At 42.8% G+C, this 27,163-nt stretch overlaps 4 protein-coding genes across 5 annotated transcripts in view; 2 read left to right on the forward strand and 2 right to left on the reverse strand.

The window, feature by feature from the left end:
* The window catches only part of LOC120427474 (nucleoprotein TPR), a 259,748-nt gene extending 252,008 nt beyond the window's left edge, over positions 1-7,740 (forward strand). Inside the window, exons 8-12 of one of the 2 annotated variants that reach the window (XM_039592341.2) lie at positions 2,511-2,999; positions 3,069-4,973; positions 6,104-6,232; positions 6,375-6,585; positions 6,697-7,740. In XM_039592341.2, coding sequence (XP_039448275.1) covers positions 2,511-2,999; positions 3,069-4,973; positions 6,104-6,232; positions 6,375-6,404 — 2,553 coding nt within the window. In that variant the 3' untranslated portion in view covers positions 6,405-6,585; positions 6,697-7,740. The remainder of the gene's footprint in view (positions 1-2,510; positions 3,000-3,068; positions 4,974-6,103; positions 6,233-6,374; positions 6,586-6,696) is intronic. The other variant, XM_039592342.2, reaches the window with a different exon arrangement.
* Positions 7,741-10,415: 2,675 nt separating this feature from the next.
* On the reverse strand, positions 10,416-10,926 carry LOC120427470 (uncharacterized). The gene has a single exon (XM_039592339.2). The coding sequence runs from the start codon at positions 10,894-10,896 to the stop codon at positions 10,441-10,443; it is 456 nt and encodes a 151-aa protein (XP_039448273.1). The 5' UTR covers positions 10,897-10,926; the 3' UTR covers positions 10,416-10,440.
* A 73-nt stretch (positions 10,927-10,999) lies between these two features.
* Positions 11,000-16,353, forward strand: LOC120427478 (uncharacterized). The gene is made up of 5 exons (XM_039592344.2): positions 11,000-11,077; positions 11,135-14,111; positions 14,169-14,251; positions 14,306-16,102; positions 16,157-16,353. The coding sequence occupies exons 2-5, from the start codon at positions 11,165-11,167 to the stop codon at positions 16,331-16,333; spliced, it is 5,004 nt and encodes a 1,667-aa protein (XP_039448278.1). The 5' UTR covers positions 11,000-11,077; positions 11,135-11,164; the 3' UTR covers positions 16,334-16,353.
* A 7,500-nt stretch (positions 16,354-23,853) lies between these two features.
* The window catches only part of LOC120428641 (uncharacterized), a 146,006-nt gene continuing 142,696 nt past the window's right edge, over positions 23,854-27,163 (reverse strand). The window contains exon 6 of the mRNA XM_052709603.1: positions 23,854-26,275. Coding sequence (XP_052565563.1) covers positions 24,431-26,275 — 1,845 coding nt within the window. The 3' untranslated portion in view covers positions 23,854-24,430. The remainder of the gene's footprint in view (positions 26,276-27,163) is intronic.

Genomic DNA, 27,163 nt, shown 5'->3' on the forward strand with positions numbered 1-27,163 from the left:
TTGGTTCGAAGAATAACTAAAAATGTTATAAGTCTGTTATTACAATAACGATCCAATAACAAAAAAAATCATAACGGGGTATAACAAATCATGTTATAAATAACAAAAAATGTTATTAACCTAGTATTTTCAAATATCAAAAAATGTTATTCCCAAGTTATTACCGTCTGCTCGGGGCTGGGATGACATTGACAGTTTAAATTTACCTGTCAAATATTTTTGAAACTTTGGGGTTTGTTTCGAGATTTGTATTTTAAAACATATACTGGGGTAGGTGTTTCTTACTAATTTCAGATCAAAAGTGTGAAATGAAATTATTACCTCAAATGGACCATAAGTGAACTTGCTTTTATCGTTCCATTCGAAAATCAATCCTTAAAAAAATGTCAGTTTAACTTAATAAAATAATGAAAAGAGGCAAATCGAATTGCATCTATGCTGATATTCAATGAATAATTTTTAATAAAGATAGTAATTATCAAAAATCAAATATTAAAGATTTTTTATGAAAAAAATGATGCACTCAAATATTTTTAAATTTGTAAATAATATTTAATTCTGTTTAAATAACACTTAAAACTGAACATCGAGAAACTAATTTTGTCATTACCTATCAATGCCAAGCGGCAACGAACTTTTTCAGACCCTAATAATCCTGATTTTATAACTTGTCGATAGTGTAACTTAATCTTTATGAAATAAATGAAATAAATTGCATTCTCTCTTATTTAGGGCAAATTAAAAAGGTCTATGTAAATTTTATTTCGCATTTTGCAGTAATATTAATCATCAAAATTCAACTAGCTCAAAAATTGATTTATGGCCAATTTAATGATTCATCATCCGACCTATTATTGAATCGATAATCAAAAGACCTTCCAAACGAGCATGAGCATGAGCATGAGCATGAGCATGGTTGACTGCCAATGAGCTGCTACTCCGTTATTGACAGATCAGCTGAAGTTAAACAATGAATCAAAAATGATCAGTGGGAGCCAACCATCCGTTCACTGTTTAACCTCTGAAGATCCCTTCTTTATTAGTCAATACCGGCGCCCTCCCAAGAAGCCTGCAGTTCAACGAAAGGGAGGAATGTTAGTCCGATAGTTGAAGTTGCAGACTCATCAAGCACACAGTTTTTCGCTATATACTTGTTGATACCGCTTGAGACCGTTGAATCCACAGCATCTCCTTCAAGCATCACGTGATTATTATTTTTTTGGGTTAGTAGGATAAGGTATTGGCTTTTCGATGCCTCCCGAGCTACGATGCTATGGGGAGGACTTTCATAACAGACCCGTCGGCGAGCCTTCCGAGCAACGATGCTATGGGAAGGTCTTTTTGGTTAACACACAAAGTCACTCACACACAATTATTTCACTCCACTATTAATTAATCCAAAATGTCAGTGCGTCTTTCGATAATTATATAGAAATGGCTTTTTCACCATTAAAAATAAAACCTTATTCAAAACATTATACACAATCCACCCGACGCCGTGCCTTCCGATCAACGATGATATAGGAAGGGCTTTGAAAATCACAAAACAATTAATTAAGATCTCAAAAAAAGAATCACAAAAAAACACCAATTACTCAACAAAAATTACGCTCAAGACACAAATAATTCAGTAAGTCATGCTATTATTCGATCACCACAATCACTCACCCCTAACGAACAGCGAAACAAAAGCACAAAAAAAAAATAACCTGCATAATCACAATTTCGCGTCCCCACTTCCAGCGCACCAATGATGCTATTATTCGATTACCACAATCACTCACCCCATACAGACAGCGACAAAAAAGCACACAAAAAAATTAACCTGTATAATCACGACTTTGCGTCCTCTCTTCCAGCGCACCAATGATGCTATTATTCGATTAGCACAATCACTCACCCCATACAGACAGCGACAAAAAAGCACACCAAAAAATTAACCTGAATAATCACGACTTCGCGTCCCCACTTCCAGCGCACCAATCTCAAAAGACCTTCCAAACGAGTCTAAAAAACTAATGATCTGGAACACCTGTCTCAAGTGATGGCCATTAAGGTGATTTTTTTTTTCAAGAAGCCAGATCATCATTCTATGCACTTAGTAGTTTCCGAATGAATAATTCAGATAACAACTATTTCCGGATCTTATTCTGTAAATGGACAGTTCATACGTAGCTAATTTCTCTCTCTAGCAATATCGTAAAACTTACACTTTAGCACTTCCACTATATAAGATGAATTAATCAGGAAGACGACGCTGCTAATCGTCCAATTACTCACCGCCAACACTCCTCTCTTCCTCGCAAGTGTTACCGGTGGCGTTTAAGCCAGCACTCCCCAGCTGTTTATAATTTCAAATATTACACGCTCCGAAGCCCTATTGAAAGATGCATGAATCCATCCATCAGAGACCCGTAACGCACCCAACTTGACTCAGAAGATCTGTCGCGAGCCCGTTATTTGTAATTCCGATGCGATTCTAACCGTTCTCTTTGTTCCTCTTCCCTCAGTGGTCACTCCGCAGCAACTCGAGTCCAGCAACGGTCGGCAGCAGCAGCAGCACGAGCAGTGGCAGTTCCACCGAAGGCCACCACGGCACCACCAAGGACGTATGGACGGACAAGCACGACCATCACCACGATCCGGACGATCTGATCATGCACCATCACCACCACCATCATCATCACTCGGAGCGGTCCGACTCGGGGGTGACCTCGCCCAACAGTCACCACCACCTGGATGACACCCGGACCAGTGGGGTTCCGTCGCCGTGCTGTGATCTGTCGCTGCTGGACCAGATTCCGACGGACGACGTGCGGAAGCGGATCTTCACGATGAGCAAGAGGGCGTGCTACGACGACGAGGACAAGCAGTGCCTGCTGCAGATATTGACGCTGCTGAACAACCTGGAGGCGCTGTCCCAGGATCACGAGATTGGTGGAGGAGGAGGAGCGGGAGCGGGAGCGGGCGAGGACATCAGTCTGGAGGTGGCACCTGTGGTGAGTAGCAATTACTTACCTACTTTTGAAATATAATAATTTAAACTCTATTTCTAAACATCTCAACAGAAGTACAACTACCCCTTCCCGGAGAGCAACCCACCAAAGTCCCTGCTGGTCACCTCAACACCGTTCAAGACCACCCCAGCGCACCAGCAGGGCAAGATCGTGGCCACCGTACAACCGTTCAGCAACAGCAACAACTCAACCTCAACAAACGGCGAACCAAAGAGCATCTCGATCGCATCGATCGCGGAAACGTTCGGAGGCATGAAGAAGTCCTGCAAGTGGGGCTCGACGAGTCTACAGGAGAGCGGCGTGTTTGTGGACGAGATGATGGTGAGCAGTGCGGGGACGCAGACGGAGCTGGAGGACTTTCCGTGCCTGGAGCGGACGAACGCGGAGCTGTGTGCGGAGATCGACAAGCTGAACAAGTTCCGGCAGAAGATCGAGGAGTGTTCGGGGGGCAGCAGGGTGGTGAAGAACCCGGTTGGGGTGAGTCTGTCGCTGCCGGCGGAGTCCTGCGAGCAGCGGAGGTTGCAGTACTACGTTAACAGGTTGGAGCAGCTGGAGAATAAGGTAAAGGTGTACGAGAGTAGTGGGGATGCGCAGTTGCGACATCTGGCGAATCGGATGCAGCGGGAGATTCAGCTCGAGGGTTGGGTTGATCAGTTGAGCGAGAAGGTCGGTAAGTTGGAGGATGAGAATGAGCGGTTGGAGGAGGAGCGGTGTGAGTTGGAGGAGATCGAGAATGATACGAGGTTGAGACTGCAACGAATGGAGGTGGACTACGAGGTGATGAGTCAGAGGAACTCCGAGCTGGAGATGTCCAAGAATCAGTACCAGTCAAAGTATCAGGACGCACGGGATAGCATAATGAACCTGGAGGAGCTTGTGCTGAAGTGTGAAGAGAGGATATTCGTGCTAGAAGAGACGGAGAACGAGCTGAACGATCGGATCGACCTGGTGCTGGCGTTCATCCCGGTACTGCTCATGTACAACAGCTGGCAGCTGCAGGAACAAATGGCCGCTACCAAGCGACAGTTCAACGCCATAAACTACATCCCGCCGGAGCACATCGAGTACTATGAGTCGACCAACGGCGATCTCCAGATGAGACTGAACGAGCTGATGACGCGCGAGAAGGAACTCACGCAAAACATTGCCGAGCTGAACCGGGCGTACAACGAAACGCTTGAAAACGCCGACAATCTGTGGGCTCAGATGGAGAAAGAGTACAAAGACAAGATTTCCAAGTGCGAAACGGTCGAAACGAACCTCAAGTCCAAAATCTCCCAACTCGAAGAGCGACTCAGCAAAGACAGCGAGTACGCACACGAGCGGATATCACACCTGGAAGAGGCGGAGAACAGCCTCAAGAACCGAGTCTCCAAACTCAACAAGGAAAACAAAGAGCTCATTGCCAAACATGCCGCCCTCCTCGAAGAGTACTCCACCCTCAAAGAAGAGTACCGCAAACTCCAGAACTACCTTCGCGGCCCAGCCGCCGAAAACCTCGAAAAGGAAAAGCGCAAAATCCTCACCCTAGAAGAGGAACTCTCCCACTCAACGCGCCAACTCAAGGAGGTCGAAGACTCCCACCGGTCCGAACTCGGCCATCTCCGCGGCCAGCTAATGTGCGCCTCCAAGGAGCTCAACCACATCGAAGTGACCAACAGCGAGCTGCGCGAGGAGGTCGAAACGCTCGAGGGTCGCATCCGGGAGCTGCTAACGCTGCGCAACGCCGACGACGAACGCATCAAGCATCTGGCGGAGGAGCTGCAGGCGAAGCAGGCCCAGATTCAGCACATGCAGCACAGCGGGAGCACCAAAGTAGGCGGTGGCGCCGGTTACGGTCGCAGCTTGGCGCAGGAGCTGGGCGGGCCCATCAAGGGCAGCTACTCGAAGCTGGGCTACGAGATTCATCCGCTGAACCGACGGTTCCCCGGGGACAGTGACAGCAGTGGAAGTGAGGTTAGTGTCAATGCATCATCTACTTATCATCACAATTCATGGTCTTCCTAACATGTTAGGTCATTTGCTGATGGAGCTAAACTTCCCTTGAGTTTATTCTTTACATCGGCGCTTTCATCGCTATTATTTGAGATCCTCTGTGTCATTCTTGACATCACCATAAAAAATATAGTTTTGAGGTCAAGAATGAACTCAAAATTCATATTGTGATTGCTGTTTACAGTTTGACATTTAAAATTCTAAAACTCTAAAAGTTGAAGCTAAAATGTAAAAAAAAGTTAAAAAGTTAAAAAGTTAAAAAGTTGAAAAGTTGAAAAGTTGAAAAGTTGAAAAGTTGAAAAGTTGAAAAGTTGAAAAGTTGAAAAGTTGAAAAGTTGAAAAGTTGAAAAGTTGAATAGTTGAATAGTTGAAAAGATGGAAAGTTGAAAAGTTGAAAAGTTGAAAAGTTGAATAGTTGAAAAGTTGAAAAGTTGAAAAGTTGAAAAGTTGAAAAGTTGAAAAGTTGAAAAGTTGAAAAGTTGAATAGTTGAATAGTTGAAAAGATGGAAAGTTGAAAAGTTGAAAAGTTGAAAAGTTGAATAGTTGAATAGTTGAAAAGTTGAAAAGTTGAAAAGTTGAAAAGTTGAAAAGTTGAAAAGTTGAAAAGTTGAAAAGTTGAAAAGTTGAAAAGTTGAAAAGTTGAAAAGTTGAAAAGTTGAAATGTTGAAAAGTTGAAAAAATGAAAAAAATTATTTCAAATTTCAAAGGTTAAAAGTTTCAAAGATAAAAAATTTTAATGTTTAAAAATTTAAAAAAATTAAAATTCAGGCATTCTAAAATTTCTTAGCCATGACAGCTGTCAAACCGCTTTCTCTTATTTTAATTTCTTCATTCCTTTATCGTGATGTCAGGAAGGGACTCAGAGTAACTCAAATTTATTCAGTAAGTGGCATTTTTATCCGAAGTAGTCAAAAATCACAAACCATTGATACCTGTCATATTGTTTAACTTTTTTTCACCACAAGACTTTGATTTCTTAACTTCTATATTTGTGTTGTTTAAATTCATTTTCAAATCAGAGTACAGACAATTTAAAATTTTCAAAAAACATGAAGTTTTTAAGCTTGTTTACAAACAATGAGAAATTTCAGGACAAAATCAAATTCCCCGTCGCCAAGCCGGCCGGCGAAGCCAAAGAGGTCAAGAGTCTGGCCGAGACGATCATCCTGAACGCCGAGAGCCGCGGCATCCGCGCACCAAAGAAGTCCTTCGTCGAGGAGGTAAGTTGGAACGGGGGTAAAATTCCTACAACTGACAACTTTGGATTTGACGCGTTAACCTGATTTCGCTTTTGGCTGGTGGCAGACTCTAACATGACTTTATTTTTCTTAATTTTTCATTTGTTTTTGTAAACTTTGCTAGGCCCGCAGCCGCTTTGCCCGTTGGGTGTAAACAAAAACAAGAGTTTTTATAGTTTTTCATCATTCATTTGTACATTTGACATCGTCAACGCCACACACACGCAGAGCCTGACAGAGCATCTCTGTCGGCCGGATGTGTCGGGCGTGTGACCACTAACAGCAGCGTCTCAGCTGTCAAAAACAAAACTTGACCGGGAAGTGTACTGATTGTGGTGAGTTATTTTTTGTGTTCAAGATTTAACATGTTTTTTGTGCAACTTTGTAAATACTAACACAATTTAGTTTGAAAGCATCGAATTTAAAGTTATCTTTTCACGTTTTAGATAAACTAAAGTGCCTTGCGTTTGGGCAGTCTCTGTCCAAACACTAGCGACACGCGGCGGTGGCTGATCGAAGCACGCACCCATCAAAGTAGGCCAGGCTAATCAAAGCAACTATCCGAACCATCCCAGCATGCGTGGAGCAGCAGCTGTCGGAACATGAATCTAGTCGTTCACATAATTATATTTTTTTTTGTTTTTGTAAAAAGTAAACAAGTTTTATTAAGGGTTAACTGTAGCCACACTTAACCAATAGTTTGCACGTCCTCACCAACACAATGAAAGTAACACAACCACTTATTTAAGCGAATCACGAACCATAAAAAATCACGAAACAATGTTGAAACGAAACGAGTTAAGAATCTCAAAACAAACACGTTCATTTTCTCTGTCACCCTCAAACCGTAGTTCCGTTTTGCACACTTGGTTTTCATCATTATTTCCCACTAGCAAATAATTATGTTAAGCTTGCACGCCCCCTTCGACTTTGTTCTTTTGTTTTTTGTTGTTATTTTTTGTAAATATCATAAGTTAAACAGCACGACACTTTTTTCTATTTTTCTCTTTATTTTTTATAGTACAATTTACGTTAAGGTAATTCTTTTCTTGCACGATCGACCCACAGTAGTTTGAACTGTAGAGCAACCATTTTGTTCAGTTTTTTATTCTCTTTCAGTTCACGTAAAGTTAGACGAACTCATCCAATTTTTTTCCGACTGTAAGCGAGAGCATAAATTACTCGAGCGGTTGAGATTCGCTGGTTAAAGTGTCATTTTTGAGAATGCTTTTGCTAGAAAATCTCAACCGACCAAAAAACAAAAAGATGAGCAAAGTAATGTGAGCTTCCAGTCACAATCAACAGAGGTAACAACAACTCTCAAAACCAATCATACCACTTACATGTCCGTGTAGTAATGCATGCGAATCACACACACAGACACTCACCCATTTGTAATCATTTGATTGTTGCCGGAAAGTCCAATGTAACGGATCGATTGTGAAGTTTGGAGTAGAAATGGAACAAATATATTTGCATCTTTATTAGAATCGTTATCGTTTCAGCTGTTTTAATCCGAAATTCCTTGCGGCAATCGTTTGGTTTGTTGTTATAGAGAACGGTGGATTTTTCCTCAACAAATTAAAATTTTCTTTCTTAAAACGGATAAAAAAAATATATAAACAAAAACAATGGAATCATGTTTATTCAATCTTATCGCAAATTTAGTAACGGTGTACACGTTAACATCTTACACTGACCGATGAGAATTTTGCTTCAAGGGAGCTCCCGCCGTCGAGCAGTTTTTGACAGTTCGCTCCATAAGGAATACATTGTAGAAAAAAGCAAAAACTGCTCGAATGGAAATGCTCCATTGACGCTTCCTTGCCTGAGGAGTTGGAAGTTGGGTGGTTCACTCTCTTACAATACTCGCGAAGAAAAGCTAAACGAACAAAGGAAGGTAAGTTATGGAATTGTTTTTTACCTTATTGGAAAACTATGTTTCCTACTAAGGAAAATTTAATCATATTGTGACGAATGGAATTGTGAATGTGCCCACTGTGCATTCGTCGCTGGACTCGAACTCGGCCTCAATGCCGAGCCTCGACTGTCGTTGACAGCGCGTCATTGTTTACTGTGTGTTGTCATGTGGTTGAAATAAATGTTATTATCTTGATTGATTGAAACAGTTCGCACTAGAGATCCTAAATAGGGAGACTGGACGAAGTGAATTTGACGTACCCAAACAGACGCGAGTTTGACGTATCCAAACGAGCATTTGCCTTTACGCCCAGCAAAACTTATCAGTGTTGCCAAGCTCAAAACATACGTTGCCAGATCGATTTAGCAAGCTTAGACCAGTCTCCCTATTTAGGGTCTCTAGTTCGCACGCATTTTTATTGCTCTTGACGAGATTTGTCCGTTTGTTTTAGTGAATTGTGTGAAATATTATTACACCCTAAGACCGAGATTCGGCCAACCTCCGGTGGTCTGTGGGGTCGTAAAAAATCACGATAAAAAAACTTGTTTTAAATGAAGATTTATAGAAAAACTTGGTTAATTATTTCAACAGAAATCCATTATAAAAATCCGATATTTTTTCAACCCTTTCAACTCAGCAGCAGTGCGGGAAATGAGCGACAGTGTTGTCAATACTGTTGTCACGCTGTTTTAGCTCACAGTTCACAGTTGATCTGTACGCGCTCACCATTGCATACCTACGGGCGCATACGGTTCATTATTCGACTGAGGTCATCGGTTCGAGCAGTTTGATGATGATTGAAAAAAAATCACCGAATTTAATTTTAATGACATTTTCAAATAAATTACACCGGCCAACACAATTTCGGCGCAGGCTCAACTCGAGGGGAAGTATAAAGTTTGGGGAAGGGAAGCTGTCAATTACGGCCCCGGCACAAAAGAACAGCTGTTCGTTGAGGAACCAAAACAAAGCAACTGCGCAATGTAAAAAAAAGTAAAAAAAAACTGCATGCATAAAAAGGAAATAAAATATTTAGGGGAAATATGCACATTTTAAGCCTAATAAGCGGTCGTGTTTGAATGATGCTGGATAATCTGGATTGTTCCTTGAAATTCACTAAAACCAAGTACACCAACGAGTAGAGCAACTTTTTGTGAACATTTCTGTTTATTTTCACTTTTATTAAAAGTTATGTTATTCCTTTTACAAGCATGTAAAAAAAATATTTTAAAAATGCATTCTAATCAGTCGAGTGCATTGGGCCACGCCCATTTTTCTATTTTCAGCTTAGTTCTTTTTTTCTTCCAGCGCTCTTTTGGGTCTGCTTAGTGCTGCCAAAATTGATTAAATTTTAAGCGAACACTCACGAAAAGTAGCATTTATAGCGATAGTTTCCTGGCAGCATTTGCTCACTCCAACAGGCGCTGCACCAGTATGTTGGTGGTCACCCTTTGTTCTTTATTTGCCTTCGCTTCTCGTTCGGTTTTCTTCAGCCTTCGATTGGAATGGGTCGTCAAAAATGAAACGTCAAAAGACTTAGCGCGTTTTTTTTTGTTGGTGCTTGCTAATTATTTACATTTTTCGGGATTATTTTTCAAGTGAGTGACTAACTAATGGGCAAAAGAACATGTTGCCGGTAGTTGGAAGCAAATTTATATCTTAAGCGCTTTGAAATCGATAGCGCAAGTGAAAAGATATTGATCGCGACTTTCGTTAAGCAGTTAACCTCTGATCTTGCGTGTGGATGTGTGTGCCACCAAAATAATGAGAAATGGTCTCGCAAAATAGAAATTATGATCAAAAGTGCATTAAATTTGATCTTTTTGGCCAGTAAGTTGCATAAATTTGCGTGCTTACTCGAGGCGGTGCTGTTGCTGGTAAGTTTATAGCCTGAAAAGTATTTTTGGAGCTTTAATCGAGCATCAAACTCTCCATATGACGAAGATAGGTATTTGATTAGAAAGGGTATTTTTCCTCTTGGGGCGGATTGTTGTTAGTTTTGGGGTGTTCAAAATCATTTTTTTCCTTGAGTACATGTTTTTTGTGTACTCGATTTGTTATACAATATTACATGTTTTTGCTCATAAAGGTGATGTGAATGCTTTTGCATGCGATTTTCCATCAGAGTTTTTGCTGTGTAACACAAGACTATGTAAAAATAATTTGTAATTGCATCATGCATGGAGAAAGTCCTTAGATAGTAAAACAAATGATATTTTAAACAATTAAGAAATTTATTTGCATGCCAAAAAAAGAACCCCTCTTTACTCTACGGCAACCGCTCCTGACAAACCCGGGCCATTTGCACCAGCCGCTCAAAGTGCTTCCTCTTGATGGGCACCTTCACCCGGATGTTCGCCTCCATCATGACCACCTCATCCTGTGCTGCTGCTCCTCTTCCTGTCCTCACTACCTTCCGGTGGCATCTCCCGTGACATCCGTCACACCGACACGGACACGCCACCTCCACCAGTTCCGGTTCGGATTCGTCACTTGAAGACACTTCCAAGACATTTTCCTCCGGCAGTCGCTCGAACAGTTTCTCCACCGGAGGTTGGCAGCTCAGCTCGGAACAGCATTCTACCACTGGATGGTGATGGTGTTGGTTGGTGTTGTGGCGGCGGTGATGACTGTTGACCTGTTCGCCTGGAGGGGCAACCTCGATCGTTCCGTCGTCGTACACGTCCAGCACAAGCTCCAGGTTGTTGGCGTTAATTTGGGCCATTTCTTGAAAGATTTTGGAATTAACCGAAATTTTGAAGTTTTTCTGACAGTTTGTTGAGGGAATCTGGTTCTGATCTTGGAGGATGACTAGATTCGGAAAATGTTCAGCAATATCAAGTTTGCCATGACCATTTGAAAGTTTGACAAGTTTCATCAAAATTTCTTGTGCAAAATCTTTAAAAGTGAGTTTTTTTTTTGTAATTTCAAGTTTAAAAAATATTTAAACAAAACTTTTCTAGATTCCCGTCCCCTAAATTCCCCGTTACAAAATGAGTCGCCGCCGTCAGCCCCGCTCCTCCGACACCCAGCTGTTCATCGACGTAGTCGACGACAAGGTCGTCAAGGTCGTGTCCGAACGGCCCGTACAGTACGACCCGCACCAGCCGGTAATCCAACGCCTGATCACCACTCCGCTAGCGCCAACCCTGTACGACGGAACGTTTCGTCATGACGAAGACGGTAGCGAGTCCGAGCTGAGCTTCTCTTCGGACAGTGCTTCATCGGTGGAGAGCGGATCCGGCGAGAGTTCGGCTTCCGTGGACGAGCTGACGCTGGAGCAGACCGGTGCCAGGCCGATATTTTCTGTTGCGAGGATGGCGGAGGAGGAGCGGAAGCAGTCGATTTCGGTGGTGAGTAAGGTTAGGAAGCATGCCGTTGGGGCGATCGTCGATCCGGACAGTACGGTGCTGATGCAGCTTGGGCGGAAGGACAGCTTTGGGCACCAACAAGCGCTGGAGTACATTCGAAACATTAATGAGATGTTGGAGCGGGACGAGAGCGTGGTGATTTTGAGGTATCCGAACGTGCAGGAAGAGCAGAGCTCGAGGGTAGCTAGGGAAGATCACGTGGTGACGACTAGGAGGATGATGGAACTGACGGAGGATGTGTTAGGAAGGGTTCAGGGAAATTCGAGGGAGTCGATTCTGATGCGGTTGCAGCAAACGCTGGAGGAGATACTGAACCAAGACGATGAAACGATCGTGGTTCATAGTTTCTCGAGAGCGGATACGGCTCGAGATCTACCGGAGTCGGAGGCGTTGGTCGGATTCTTCCAGAAGGACGATGATGCGGCACTGTTTGTGCACGTTCCGGACACGCTGAATAGGTTGTCCAGCAGCTGGTCCGGTAGTGAAACCGATCAGCAACAGATGTCGCTGGATCAGTTGAAGAACTTTCTGCAAGAGTCGCTGGTCTTTCAGGAGAAGACCATGGGCGTGACGATGTCCACCGAGCCGGACATCACGGTCAGCAAGTCCGGGAACAGAATCGTAGCGGTGATGAGCTTCCCGAACACGTCTTCAGCCGTGCTTACGGCACCTTCCGACAGCATTCCGCTGGAGAGCGATCGCAGCGAGATCATTCAGTCAGTCAAGGATCGCTTCCGGGAAGTGATCGAACAACCGAGTGGGAAGCTGCTGGTGCAGCTGCACCTGGACGAGAGTCGCGGAAACAAAGTGGAGCAGATGAAGTACGGGTTGGATAAGATCCTGCGATCGTCGGAGCTTCCGCACGATCCTTCTCAGTTCAGTGTGCAAACGATCGAGGACAAGGTGATCGGTAAGCTGAGTTATTCCGGGGGTTCGATCGTGATTCAGACGTCGAGCAAGAACTGGGCAAGACCACGCTGTCACAAACCGGAGGATCTGGTGCAGAGTATCCGTGGTGTGATCGAGCAGTTCATGATCAACAACGAGCTAAACGATCGTGACTTGAAGACCATTGCAGCGCTACTGGTTCAGGTGTTTTACGTTGAAGACGTGGAACTTCCGCAAGACTTTGTGGGTTTGTCAGTACACGAGAAGATCGAGGTTTTAGTTCAGCAGCTGATGAATCCAACCGTGGATGAAGATCACCTCCGCATACTTGGTCAGATCCAGGTAACTCTGCAGGACATCTGTCAAACCCAAACGGGTGATCGCGACGACGCTTCCTGGGATCTCCTAAAGTCGTACTTTGAAGGACTAATCTGCGAAGGTGACAACGAGTACTACGGTGATACCATCCTGCCGGTGCTCCGTCGAGGCTTGCTTATGATCTTAAGCCAGTACGAGAACTCGCTATCGAGTGCGCTCGAGGAGCTCGTGCAGCTGCTCAAGCAGGTTCCCAACGAGAAAGTCGAGCTGTACAACGTGCCTTCGATCGCGACTTGTCCAGGTACCACAACTCTATCAGAACCAAACCAAAACGCACCCGAGTTAGACCACCCCTCCCTCGAGGTCGTCCAGAAGATCCACAACCTGCTTACCACCGATCAACCCTCCACCATCTCCTACCTGTCAACGTTCCACGCCCTCTTCTTCGCCTTCCTGACAATCGTCAGCGGCTGGACGGTCCGGGTCAAGTCCTTTCTTAGCAAGGATTCTCCGACTCCGTCCGCTCCACCTTTGGACTCGCAACCATCCGTAAGCAAGAAACCCTCCGTCTCGTTCCACCTCGTCCAAGAACCGGAAGAGCCATCAACCCCTCCGGACTTCCCGGCACAGCTGGAGCGCGAGCAGCGACACCTCAACGAAACCATCGACAGCTTGCGAGCCTACCTGGAACGCACGCTGGAAGCTCCCAAGTCGTGGCAGCACAGCGGCCAAGGTTCGCTCGTTGAGGAGCCGGAGCCTAGGAAGCTTCCCGCCAGCGGTCCCGACCGGATGGTGCAGCTGTTTACGCAGCTGCTCAAACAGTCTGAGCAGCTGAGGGGGGAGGAGAATCCGTCGACGAACGCCAGCACGATCCACCTGCGGATGGAGTCGGCGTCGGCGGTGCTGGAACGGAAGGAGGCCGATCAGGTTGTAATGCTGAGTGGATGCATCCGCGATCGGGGCCAGAACGTCGGGTTGTTTTTTGAGGCACGGTTGATGGACTTGTTGGGGGTGGCGAAGCAGGAGTCCGAGCTGGAGTGCGTGATGGGAGTGAGGCGACTTTCGGACGATGACGGGCAGGAGGAAGCAGCAGCTGGAGTGGTGAAGGAGGTGCTGGAAGGGTGCTTGTCGGGGGTTGTCAGAGGTACGGATGAGCTGGAGAGGAAGACAAAGCTGGAGCAGGAGTGGAGACGGTACTTTGAGCAGATTCAGAACCACATTGAGGTGTCGATTGATCCGCTGCGGGACGCATTGGAGCAGATTCTGGAGAAGCTGGGTGCGAGTAAAACCGGCTTTGAGGATGACTACCTTGTGGAACTGGCGGAAACCGTTCAGTCTGAACCGTGCAAGGCGATTGCGGAAGGTGAGTTGGATGTTTGGTTACAGAACACGCAAACCTAAAGCTGGTTGAACTTTTCAGAGGTTATCTACGCCTCAAAATCCGTTCAGTTTGAAGAATCTACCAAGAGTGCATCAAGCGTTCCCAGTGTGAGGTCAACATCCGTAAGTACGTTACAATTTAACTCCGAAACAACGACTTACACGATCTGCTTCCAGGACCGCCTTATGACCATCGAGGGCGACCTGCGCGAGCTCAAGCAGCTGATGCAGCTTCTGCTCGCTTCCCGGCAGTACGAGCTGATGACGCCGGAAGCGTCCATGGACTCTGCCGCCGCGGAGCAGATCGTACTGTCCTGCTTTCCGTCGCAGGAGTCGGAGTCGGACCTGGAGACGCTGTACGCGTCCGCGCTGGAGTGTACGGACGAGCAGCTGGCGGAACTGCAGCGGGAAGAGTTGGCGAAGCTTTCACGCAGGTTTGAGACAGAGTTGGGAGAGGTGCTGGAGACTACGCGCTCGATCGGGACGATGGTGGAGCAGATGAGCAAGACGAAGCTGGTTAGGACGGTGGATGTGGCTGTTCAGTTGGATGGGATGAGCTTGGAAGAGCTGGCAGCCGAAGAACCGCTGGAAGAAACGACAGTAGAGGGAGAGGTAGAACAACAACGGATACCAGACGTAGAGGAAATTCTGGAAGTTGTGCTGGAAGAAATTCTACCAGAGATGCATCCGGCGGAAGTAGAAGAAGCTGTGGAACCCATCGAAGCAGAGGTCGTTCAAGAGCGAGAGGAACCAATAGAAGCAACAGTGATTCTGGAAGCTGTTCAAGAGGAAGAACCAGTGGAGCCAGCAACAGATGGCGTCGAAGCCCTCGAAATATCAGAAGCTCTGGAAATTATCCAGGAAGAAGCAGCTGAACTACCGACGGAAACATCAAACGAAGAAGACGCCACCTCTGAGATTGTTCTAGAACCTGAAGAACTTCCTGAAGTGATCGAAGTGACACAAGAGCCAATTGCACCAACCCTCTTGGAACCTGCTGAACCTATCCCGGTAGAAGAAATTGCGCCTCAAGAGGAGCCTGGCATTGCCACTCCAGAAGAAGTGGAGGAGGAACTTCCGAAGGTTGAAGAACCGGTGGAATCTGATCAAAAGGTGTTGGAGATGATCGGTTTTGTTGATGGTTTTGAGGTGAAAAAAGATCAGGCGCTGGAAGAACCGCTGCAACCGGAGCAAGTGGCAGAAGCTGCTGCACAGCCCATCGTTGAGGAATCTACGTCTTTACTGGAAGAAATCGTCGAGGCGGAACAAGCTTCCGTAGAATCTGTCAAGGAACCTTTGGAAGCTGAAGAACCAACGGTTCTTCGGGAAATAATTGCAGTTGAAACGACGCAGGAGGATCGTCGACCGTCCGAAGTCAGCATCGTAGTGATTGAACCTGATTACAGTCAAGAGGAAGAAGTTGCTACAGCGGAAGATATTACAGATCCAATACCAGTGATCATAAAATCTCTGGAAGAACCTAGACCCAACCTTGCCACCGAAGATCTGCTGCAGCGTGATGACAGCCACACATCGACCGACAAGTCGGTGGACATTTTTGAGCAACTGGAAGTTGCTGAAACGCTCGAAGCTTCTCAGGAAGCACCCTCAGATGTTCCGGATGACAAGCAGGAACAAGCTAGCGAACAACCTTTCCAGAATCTGCAAGAGCCAGTTGCTGAAGAACCAGAATCCCTCGACAAGCCGTTGGAACCAACAGAAGAACGCATCTCGCGAACTTCGTTCGTCAAGCCTTCGCCGATGCAGGAAGGCGATCACGCCACCTCAACGCCACGGACGCTGTGCGAGCTTGCCCTCAGCTATCAGTGTCAGTGGGCGGCCTATCATAAGGGGGGTAGCCAGAGATTCGCGTGCCCGGCCGGGATCATCTCGTGCCATCGGGTGGGTCCAGATCAGCTGATGCTTCACTGGGACGTGGCGGCAAAGTACCTGGATCAGATTGATGATTTTAAGGTTAGTTTCCAAAGTCACAAGGGGAAATGAAAAGACTGATGAGTTGTTTTACAGATCTACGTGGATGGGCAGGAGCACCGTGGGTACTTTTCCAGCAAACGGAGGAGGACGCTCATTAGCGAGATCAACACTGCTGGAGAGCATCTGATATCGATCTACCCGACTCCTAAGAAGGAAGTCAGTGGTGGTAATCTGCAGTGGGCGCCCGGATTTTTTGTGTATCATCAGTGAATAAAGTGAAACTTTCTTGAGTTTTTTTTGGCATATTTTTGTAAATCCTTGGAACAAATGAAAATTTATATGTTTTCAAGACAAGATTCGCTTTTAGAGAGAGTCCACGAACCCCTTTGTTTGGACCTCACCGATTTGCCTGAAATTTCCAGGGAATGTCTTAAACTAAAATAATCTGAAAATGTATGTAACTAAGGCAACATTAAATTTAATTTCAAAATTTTAAAGGCAGCTGAAAGAGCTTAGAGAATGCGACAAAATGAAGGGGTAAGCATCTCGGTTGGCTCAATCGAAAAGAAGTTATAAGCATTCTAGTGAAAAAATTGCACATTTTTCAAACGCCAAAAAAAATGTTTCGTGCAGATATCAACTCAATGCGACCTAGAGCTTGCAGGAGCAACTGGGACTACTACCTGAGACTGAGAACGCTTTTAGTAATGCAGTTTTATAAAAAAAATCCTTTTTTTTAAAGTGAAATTTTTGGGTGTTAATTGTTTCCCAAGAGACCTTTTATATCGCATTTTCTTGTGATTATTTTATCATATTGAAGTTCCAATAAGGTTCAATTACACAATGGAAACATGCAGAAATTATTATTATCGTCCATTTAGGCCGTTGCAAATATTTTTTGAAGTTTATGTCCCTCGGCTCTGACCAAAGGGAGGGAGGGGGGCAAAAAAATAAAAAAAAATATAAAAATTGAAATCACAAGCCTACGTTTCAACATTTGGATGAAAAAAGTGTTTTAAAATGCATTTTACAGGCGTACAGTTGCTTTCCAATAATAAATTTTGAAACTATAGAGATATTGATGGAATTTTTTTTTTGGTATTTCATGAAAATTTAAAATGTTTTCAAAGGAGTTCAAACATGCTGAATATGATTATGAACGAGGGAAAATGCATTTTAACTGGTTTTCAGTTGATTGAACTTAAATTTTCATGAAAATTTTGAAGTTTTTCAAAAAAAAAATTGCCCCTGATTATTCTGGCCAATTTGGGGGGGGGGGGGGGGGTGGCATAAACTTTGAAAGATATTTGCAACGGCCTTATAAGCTTTACAAAATGAAAGTTTAAAAAATCTTAAATTCACATTTATCGTAAATCAAGTTCGTTTCCATGAATGCTAGTTGTGACCCGAGAAAAAGCAGCTTTCGAATTTTATAAAATTTGGCCTAAAATACGAAATATGGAAAATTAACGATATTACGATTTTAAAAACTAGAGCTTATTTTTACTGAAAAAATCAGAGAGCTCCGAAAAGTTGCAATTTCTACCATTTTAAATTGAACCATTAGTTCTGAAGCATCGTCAGTTGATAATCATTATCTTGACACTAATATTTTTCATGAGACTGTTCCTCATAAACTGATTTTCCAATTTTTAAAGCCCCAGAGAGAAAAATGTAGAGAGTCCGCTTTTCAGAAATACTTTTGTCTGGTGTGATTTTCTCTCAAAAGGTTTTGAAATAGAAAAACCTATTAAAAATCGAAAATGTATACCTTTAAGTAGTTATAACATAAATCGGTATATTTTATAAAAATCTGGACCCGGACAAAAAAATATTAAAAATCCATTTTTAAAGCAGAATCGAGTTCGCAATCACTAAATATTCAGTAATTAGGGTATTTTAACCATTAGTGGACCCCCTAGTAGAGCCGACGCGCATTTTTCACAGTTTTTCAATATTTTAAGCACTTTTTCATAACCCTTTGTACAAAACAATGAAATCTGAAGTCTTTTGAACAATTTTAACTACTTGTTTCATCAGTAATTTGTTTTTGAGCAGAAAAATAGCCATTTGAAAAAATAGTTTTTTTTGCCTGTTATGGACCCCCTTTTCCAATAGTGGACCCGGGTCCATAATCCGATTATAGGAAAGCTATTATTTTTATACCAAATTTTACCGATATTTGGGGTTTTGATGCACGGTGGAGGTCTTATGATAGATATAATGAATAAAAGATGGATTTTCCATCATAAACAAATATGTTTTGCTAACAAATTTTGTATAAAACAACAAAAAACCTAACAGACATTCAAACACATTTATTTCCAATAAAGATCAAAGAAAATTTTTCAAAAACAACTGTAAACATCAAAATGATAAAAAAAGTAATTTTGATGCACATTTTTTCCATATAAATTACATAAATAGTTGACCAAAACAAAACAATAGATTTGTTTACAATTGTTGATAAAACTACGCATGTTTATATTCAAAATATGTTTTGTTATTGATTTATTATTGTAAAATATTATTTTAAACTTTAATTATGATGCTTTAGTTAAGAACAATTAACTATAGTTTTTATTATTAATTATAAATTCTTACGGCTTCAGCATTTTTGATACTTTTAACATGAAAATAGCTATATTTATACTCATAATTGGAAAAATATTCAATTAGGTTAATTACAACAACCATTTATTGAATGTTTAAGAGGCAGTATTTGTAAATTCTGCTCGGTTTGTTCTAGAGGTCGTATCGAGGTGCTCCGATTTGAATGAAACTTTCAGGGTTTGTTTGTCTATACATGAGATGAACTCATGCCAAATATGAGCCCTCTACGACAATGGAAAGTGGGGTAAAACGGGCATTAAAGTTTGAGGTCCAAAAAACATGAAAAATCTTAAAATTGCTCGCATTTCCGTAAAACTTCATCAATTCCAACTCTCTTAGATGCATTCGAATGGTCTTTTGAAGCCCTTCAAAATGTGCTATAGACATCCAGGATTGGTTTGACTTTTTCTCATAGCTTTTGCAAATTACTGTTAAAAATGGATTTTTTTAAAACCTTAATAACTTTTTGCAACAGCCTCCAACACCCATACTCCCGTAGGTCAAAAGTTAGGGAATTCCATGAACTATAAGCCTACGGTATTAACTTTTTGGCCAATCGCAGTTTTTCTCATAGTTTTTCGATTTTTCTATAACAAACATTTTACAACGTTAGTTTTTGCCCTGTAGGCCTCCATAGAGGCACTTTTTGGTCTCAATTTTGACGTATTCGTAATCCTCAGAAAATTTTACATTAGATTGAGATGTTGTAGTTATGAATTTGATTTCGAAAATAATTAAATAAAACATTTATGAAAAAAAAGTTAGATTTTTCATACCCTGTGTTCAATATGTCAAATGCTGTATCAAGTAGGCGAATACCTGTTTTACCCATAATCCGACAAAATGCTAAATAATAATTCAATTAATTCTAAATTGCATTTTTTTCCAATCAAATTCAAAATTCCAACACCTCAATCTAATGTAAAATTTTCTGAGGATTCCGAATATGTCAAAATTAAGACCAAAAAGTGCCGCTATGGAAGCCTACGGGGCAAAAAGCAACGTTGTAAAATGTTTGTTATAGAAAAATCGTAAAACTATGAGAAAAACTGCGATTGGCCAAAAAGTTAATACCGTAGGCTTATAGTTCATGAAATTCCCTAACTTTTGACCTATGGGAGTATGGGTGTTGGAGGCTGTTGCAAAAAGTTATTAAGGTTTTAAAAAAATCCATTTTTAACAGTAATTTGCAAAAGCTATGAGAAAAAGTCAAACCAATCCTGGATGTCTATAGCACATTTTGAAGGGCTTCAAAAGACCATTCGAATGCATCTAAGAGAGTTGGAATTGATGAAGTTTTACGGAAATGCGAGCAATTTTAAGATTTTTCATGTTTTTTGGACCTCAAACTTTAATGCCCGTTTTACCCCACTTTCCATTGTCGTAGAGGGCTCATATTTGGCATGAGTTCATCTCATGTATAGACAAACAAACCCTGAAAGTTTCATCCAACTCGGAGCACCTCGATACCACCTGTTTCACATCGGTGAAAAACTCGCTCTTAAGATAAACTTTTGCTTAAATACACAGTTTTCTTCATTTTTGAAGGTTTATTTAACAGGGGTCCACTTTTGGAAAAGTTAGGATTTTCGTTGTCCTATATTGGACCCCCCTAATCCATAAACCACGTGGACACTTAAGGGGGGGGGGGTGGTATGGCGGTTGTCCACGCTCCATACAAAAAAGATTTTTTTTGTATGGACAATTGTCCACGAGGGGGTTCGAGATTACCAAAAAAGTGTTCACGTGGTTTATGGATGGTCCCATTGCTTATAACTGAAAATAGAATATTTTTTTCAGTGTGGTAGAAACCAGGAAATCGGGAAAAGTTGCCCCGACCCCTCTTCGATTTGCGTGAAACTTTGTCCTAAAGGGTAACTTTTGTCCCTGATCACAAATCCGAGGTCCGTTTTTTTGATATCTCGTGACGGAGGGGCGGTACGACCCCTTCCATTTTTGAACATGCGAAAAAAGAGGTGTTTTTCAACAATTTGCAGCCTGAAACGGTGATGAGATAGAAATTTGGTGTCAAGGGACTTTTATGTAAAATTAGACGCCCGATTTGATGGCGTACTCAGAATTCCGAAAAAACGTATTTTTCATCGAAAAAGTACCAAAAAAGTTTTAAAAATTCTCCCATTTTCCGTTACTCGACTGTAAAAAAATTTGGAACATGTTATTTTATGAGAAATTTAATGTACTTTTCGAATCTACATTGACCCAGAAGGGTCATTTTCTCATTTAGAACAAAATTTTTCATTTTAAAATTTCGTGTTTTTTCTAACTTTGCAGGGTTATTTTTGAGAGTGTAACAATGTTCTACAAAGTTGTAGAGCAGACAATTACAAAAAAATTTATATATGGACATAAGGGGTTTGCTTATAAACATCACGAGTTATCGCGATTTTACGAAAAAAAGTTTTGAAAAAGTTACTTTTTGCGTTTTTCTTCGTTTCGTCGTCCGTGTCTGTCGCGGGTGACTATGAACGGCCATGATCGATGACGACCAACTTTTTCAAAACTTTTTTTCGTAAAATCGCGATAACTCGTGATGTTTATAAGCAAACCCCTTATGTCTATATATAAAATTTTTTGTAATTGTCTGCTCTACAATTTTGTAGAACATTGTTACACTCTAAAAAATAACCCTGCAAAGTTAGAAAAAAACACGAAATTTGAAAATGAAAAATTTTGTTCTAAATGAAAAATGACCCTTCTGGGTCAATGAAGATTCGAAAAGTACATTAAATTTCCCATAAAATAACATGTTCCAAAAATTTTTACAGTCGAGTAACGGAAAATGGGAGAATTTTTAAAACTTTTTTGGTACTTTTTCGATGAAAAATACGTTTTTTCGGAATTCTGAGTACGCCATCAAATCGGGCGTCTAATTTTACATAAAAGTCCCTTTGACACCAAATTTCTATCTCATCACCGTTTCAGGCTGCAAATGATTGAAAAACACCTCTTTTTTCGCATGTTCAAAAATGGAAGGGGTCATACCGCCCCTCCGTCACGAGATATCAAAAACGGACCTCGGATTCGTGATCAGGGACAAAAGTTACCCCTTAGGACAAAGTTTCACCCAAATCGAAGAGGGGTCGGGGTAACTGCTGTGTGAGTTGGCGGAGAATTACCCAAATATAAAAACGACATAAATTAAAAAGCTGTCAAAGGCAAACTTATGGGAAATTGGACGAGCTATCCGGTAAAAATATTTACGAAACTGAAAAACCGAGTCTGTTATATAGAAATTGCCAAAAACCACAAAAAAAAAAACGTTTTTCAACATTTTCATTTTTAAAACCTCTGTATCTTCCCAAGGATTGGACATAGGACAATGGCCAACATGGGGACTTTTATGTAAAATTGTCTGGAGAATCGATTCCCACTACCGGTTTTCGAAAATTTTGACGTTTAGACCACATTTCAAAAAAATCAGTTTTAGTAAATGATTTTTGTATTTTTTTAGGAGAGACATACCATCCTAAATTTTCGTCAGTCTTTTGGTTATATTTATTGCCCGTCCAATTTCCTACAAGTTTGTCTTTGACCACTTTTTGATACGACGCAACGTCTTCGAGATACAGTTATTTTTAAATTACGAAATACAAAAATATTTAAATACCTTACGCCCTTCTCAAATGTTATTTTCGAGTACTATTGGCTCCATATTCACAAAAATGACTTATATAACCTAGGATAACATGTCTACAAAGTTTCATTGAAATCGGAGAGGGTCGGGTACAAAAGTACCAGAAAAATTCCGAAAACACCAAATCGATCAAAAAATTTCTTCTCAAGATACAGAATGACCAGCCTCCAAAATCTTATGGGGACCTGTATGGAAAAACTAATGATGCAAAATGACTTTTTTACATAGGGAATGCATGGACAAAGTTTCATCTGAATATTTCAATTGAAAGAAATATTTGTGTCGTTTTCTAAATAAAAAAAAAATAGTTAAGTATTATATTAATTGATTTTCAAATAAAATATAATAAAAAATTACAAAATTTTAAAAATCAATACAAAAAATCAGCATTTAAATTTTCACATCGACAGGTTTTAAAATGCACAATCCAAAATAAAAAAAATATCATTGACGACAAAAACATGTAATCAAATTGAGCCCCTAATGTTGTTGAACGAGCCACGTAGCCCAGTGGTAACACTTCCGCCTTGTAAGCGGTAGATCGGGGTTCACATTCCGGCTCGGCTTGATTCTCGATTGCTTAGTAAAGGGAAGGTAGTGTATCGTCACAAGCTGGACCTTATCATGACACCTTAGGGAAGGCGACCTATGGAATGTTAACATTAACCTTAACTTTTCAACATTAAGTTGATTAATAATCTGTCACTGAATCCGCTTTGTAAATGGGGCCCCGATACTCTTCATGGGAAAAATTTACTTACTTACAGCGTACTGACGTTTTCAACTGTACGCGATTAAAAAATAGCTCTTATTTGATCGAAATATGTCCAAATTCTTTAGCAGCCAAACATACGAGAATTTCTCTTATAATCACTAGTTAGACCGTTGCACATAATTTGCTTACAATGTCGAAATGAAAGATCAAAATTTCTATGTTACATATACTAATTGTTTTGCAAGAAGTTGCCCTAAACGCCTATGATGTAGGCGTGAGTCACAAAAATGGCTTACATGCTAAAAATGTCCATTACTGAAAGATGAGATTTTGTAAACAAAGAGCCTATCCTGCTCAAGTCAGTGGATTTACATTGGAAGTGAGCAGGATACACTCTTTGTTTACAAACTCACTCTGGCCCATTTACGTTGTTTTGCTTGATTTTATTACACTAACCACAACTCGAACCACACCCTACCAAAAATAAATGCGTTTTGTACGGTAGGTCCACGCATCTATCTTCCCCTGCAGATTATTTGAAATGTATTCCGTTCTCAGAACCACCGCTGTGGTGCACACTCCGCAGTAGGGCTGGCCGTTTTATCTTTGTAATACATTTTCGGATGTTCTTGGCTTTACCGCAATTACTTGGAGTGCTTGGGGCGTGATCAAACGAATCAAACACAGCTTTCATCGGATTTGCTACGTCTCTGTTAGATTAGATTAGACAATCCATGGCGGTGAATGCAATAATGGCCCTAATGCAATAGGAAAATTTCGGAATAATCAAACAAAAACACACATTGATTAATTTTTCACAATTTTCTTTCTCTTTCTCACTTTATTAACTTTCCACTAATTCCTCGTTTTTTTCTTCCTTGTCATGGAACTCGCGCAATCTCACGAGTATTATTTTTTTAAATCGTGTAAATGTCTCTGTGTGTGTATGTACAAAAAAAGAGCTTCCGTCGTTAATCTCGCTCGTTCGCCGAGTGTTGTCGTTAGTTTTGTTCTTCTTCTTCTCACTTACTTGAAACTTCGGGACCATTCCGGAGACTGTCATGACCTCGAACTTACTTTTTTAAAGGGGTTAGGTTTGAGGATAGTAGGCTGCGCCAAAGTACGCAACCAAACTGTCAAACACTGTTAGTGGTTGCGTTCCGGAGATAGGGTGCTCGCGATCATGATCTGCGGAATGATCCTCACCGTGTAAACGCGTTTGCGGTCTTAACTCTAAACAACGAAATGCATTCGCATCGTGTGATGGGGGAGGGGGTTTGAGGGAGTTAGGATCAACAGAACAAACAGGGATTTCGGGACGAGTGTGCACCTTAGCTAGCTTACAAACAACAAATCTATTAGGTAGGAGGGAAAGGGGGGGGACTTATCTTCGGATTTTGACGCACGGCTCGCAGCTGTTGGGCCTGAGGAAGGCCGGATGACACTCGGGGCACTTGGCGTTCTCGCCGTACCAGGCCGTGCTGTCGTCGTCGCTGCGCGCGTACGCCGGGATCTTGATCTGGAAGGAGTTGACGGCGCCGTCGTGCTCGAACACGGTCCGGCGATCGCTGGGTTCGGCCTCGAGGGGAAAGGTAAAGTCCGGGATGGCGAGCTTGCGGCGCAGTTCCAGGTAGTTGTGGGTGGGGACGGCGGCGGCGATCTTGCGCTTGTTGATTGTCGAGGGTTCGGGGTTGTTTTCGCCGAGGTTCCCCGTTTCGGAGGATATCGAGCGGGCGGTTTGGTTGTGCTCGCGCGTTGAGTCGGCGGATTCGGCGGGGTTGAGCTGGGTGAGGAGCTTCTCCTCGTCGGTTAGGGGAGCGTCCAGGGGTGGTTCCAGGCCGAAGGAGGGGATGGACCACTTCCACTGGTAGTAGATTGGCGGGCCCTTGGTGGTGGAGTCGTCGTAGTAGGTGTAGTCTTTCTTCGGGGGGAGGAGGTCGTTGGCCGGGGCTGGGACGCTGAATGGTCGTGGGATGGTGTCTTTGCGGACTTGGATGAGGGGAACTTCTTGGAGTTTGTCGATTCCGGAGGTGATCGGTCCGGCGGAGGGTTCGTTCGTGATGGGTTGCCGGGTGAAGACGGGTTGGCTGACGTAACGGGTCTTGATCTTGTCGTAGTTGGCCACGTTCGGGAAGGGCGGTAGGATCTCGGTAGAGGGCACTGGGACGTTGGCCTGAGCCGCTACCGGAGGTCGCTGGATGGCGAATCGGTTCTCAAACAGACCGGAAGTGGCAGCTGGAGCGTTGAACAGGATAGCGGTTGGAGGTCGGTTAGATTCGCGAGGGTCTGACAAAGTTCGGGGCTTGGCGGTTGTCGTGGTCGTTGTCGTTACGATTCTCGGAGCAGCGGTAGTCGTGGTCGTCATCACCGGCCGGAACGCCGAACCAGTACGTGGTGCAAATTGCGCCGGGTTCGCCTTTGGCGGCTGCAAATCAAACAGAACCGGTTGCTTGACCTCGCCGGAGCTCACAAACTGCTGACGAGTCGTTGTCGTAATCCTACTCGTTGGTCTGCTTGTCGTCGTCGTCGTCGTAACCGCTCTCGCCGTCGTACTCGTCGCCACCGTCGAAGTCGTCGTCGGCACCGTATTCCGGATGCTCTCGTTCCGCGTGAAAAAGTTCGAAAAGTCATAATCTTTCCGATTTCCCTTCTTGTTAAAGTTCAAAATACTCTCAAACGGCTTAAACCCAGCCCCAAGCGACTCCTTACTCCCCCCAGCCGCCACCTCCTTCTTGCTAATCTCCTCCGGCGTGTACGGTGGCTCGTACCGAATCGACGGAACCTTAACCGTCCGGTTCTCAAACCTCACCGGCGTGTTCCGGCTCTCGTCGCGCGTTTCACCCTGCTCCGTGCCCCCCACCACAACCTCTCTCCGCCCGTTGATCTTGTTGCTCTGAAGCTCCTCCTCCTCGGCGTTCAGCGGAATCGACGTACTAGCTGGGGACACCGTCTTCTGACCTTCGTCCTCGTCCTCCTTGGCGTACCGGGTGCTCCAGTGGATTGGCAGCCCGTGGTTGCTGGCACTTTCCTCGAAGATCTCCGGCGCTTGCGGTGCCTGTGGTGGTGGAGGGGGGAGGGTGGCTAGAGTGGGGGTTGTCTTTGGTGGGCTGCCCTTGGAGGCGGTGGGTGGGGCTTTGGCGTGAGGGTGATTCTTGCGGGAGGAGGTGAAGCTCGATGAGCCGCCGCCGCGCCCGTTGCTGATGGTGTTTTGAGGGGCGGGAGTGTTGGTCTGGAATGGATGGGTGAAATGATGAGATTTAGTGTTCAATTTTGACAAGAATTATGTTTTATATCCGCATAATTGTCCCGGGTCCCTAATCGCTCTATATGTCCCTAATAATCCCAGATAGCAGTTTATTACACTTGCAATCCTTTTGCTACACAACAGTGTAACAAACCACAAGATTTCATTGGATTGTCGAAAGTATACTTCAAACTAAACTTAAAAATGATAAAAAGTCAGAATCGTTAAAGTGACATGGGACAACTATTCAACTAAACATAATCAAAGAAAATGTCACTGGTGTTTAATTAATCAACTCATCACTGAAAATCATTCTAACAATTACTTATATTTATATCTTCACCTTAAAAATTTAACGCTTATTTGTTTAATCTATCAAAATATGAATTAAAGTTAAAATATGATAAGAACGAATCGAACAATAAAGTGCAAAATCCAAATAAAATATTAATAAAAATTTAAATGAAAATTGCCAGAAGAATATACCCATTTACGGCACACTGGGCATTTCTACCATTTCTCATTACTTTTGAAGTTTTCTGCTGTCTAAACACTAATGCACAGTGGTCCAGATTTCCAGATTGCAAAATTAAGTGGAAAATGGATTTTCCGAATAAAGGTGAAGTTTTGGAGCTTTGGTGTCTTCAGAAGAGTTGTTGCAAATGGAAAGTGGCAACTTTTGGTTTGGTTGTAAATTAGGGTGGTTCACTATTAGGGTGATTTTGAAAATCCAACTTTTCAGGAATATTTTTGGGATTTTTTTGTATTCAAAAAAGTTGTTGGGCTAGCCAATCCAAGCAACTTTGTCGAAGACACCAAAATTTTACCTCGTAATCTACCGATAGTTTTACATGAAAACCCAAAATATGATCA

Source organism: Culex pipiens, chromosome 3, assembly GCF_016801865.2.
Source record: "Culex pipiens pallens isolate TS chromosome 3, TS_CPP_V2, whole genome shotgun sequence".
NCBI lineage: Eukaryota > Metazoa > Arthropoda > Insecta > Diptera > Culicidae > Culex > Culex pipiens.

Excerpts from the sequence above, each read along its gene's own strand:
- LOC120427470 (XM_039592339.2), bottom strand. The coding sequence starts at position 10,896 with ATGGCCCAAATTAACGCCAACAACCTGGAGCTTGTGCTGGACGTGTAC.
- LOC120427478 (XM_039592344.2), top strand. The coding sequence starts at position 11,165 with ATGAGTCGCCGCCGTCAGCCCCGCTCCTCCGACACCCAGCTGTTCATC. Across the intron at positions 14,112-14,168 it reads GTGCAAGGCGATTGCGGAAG|AGGTTATCTACGCCTCAAAA; the intron begins GTGAGTTGGATG and ends TGAACTTTTCAG. Across the intron at positions 14,252-14,305 it reads CCAGTGTGAGGTCAACATCC|GACCGCCTTATGACCATCGA; the intron begins GTAAGTACGTTA and ends ATCTGCTTCCAG.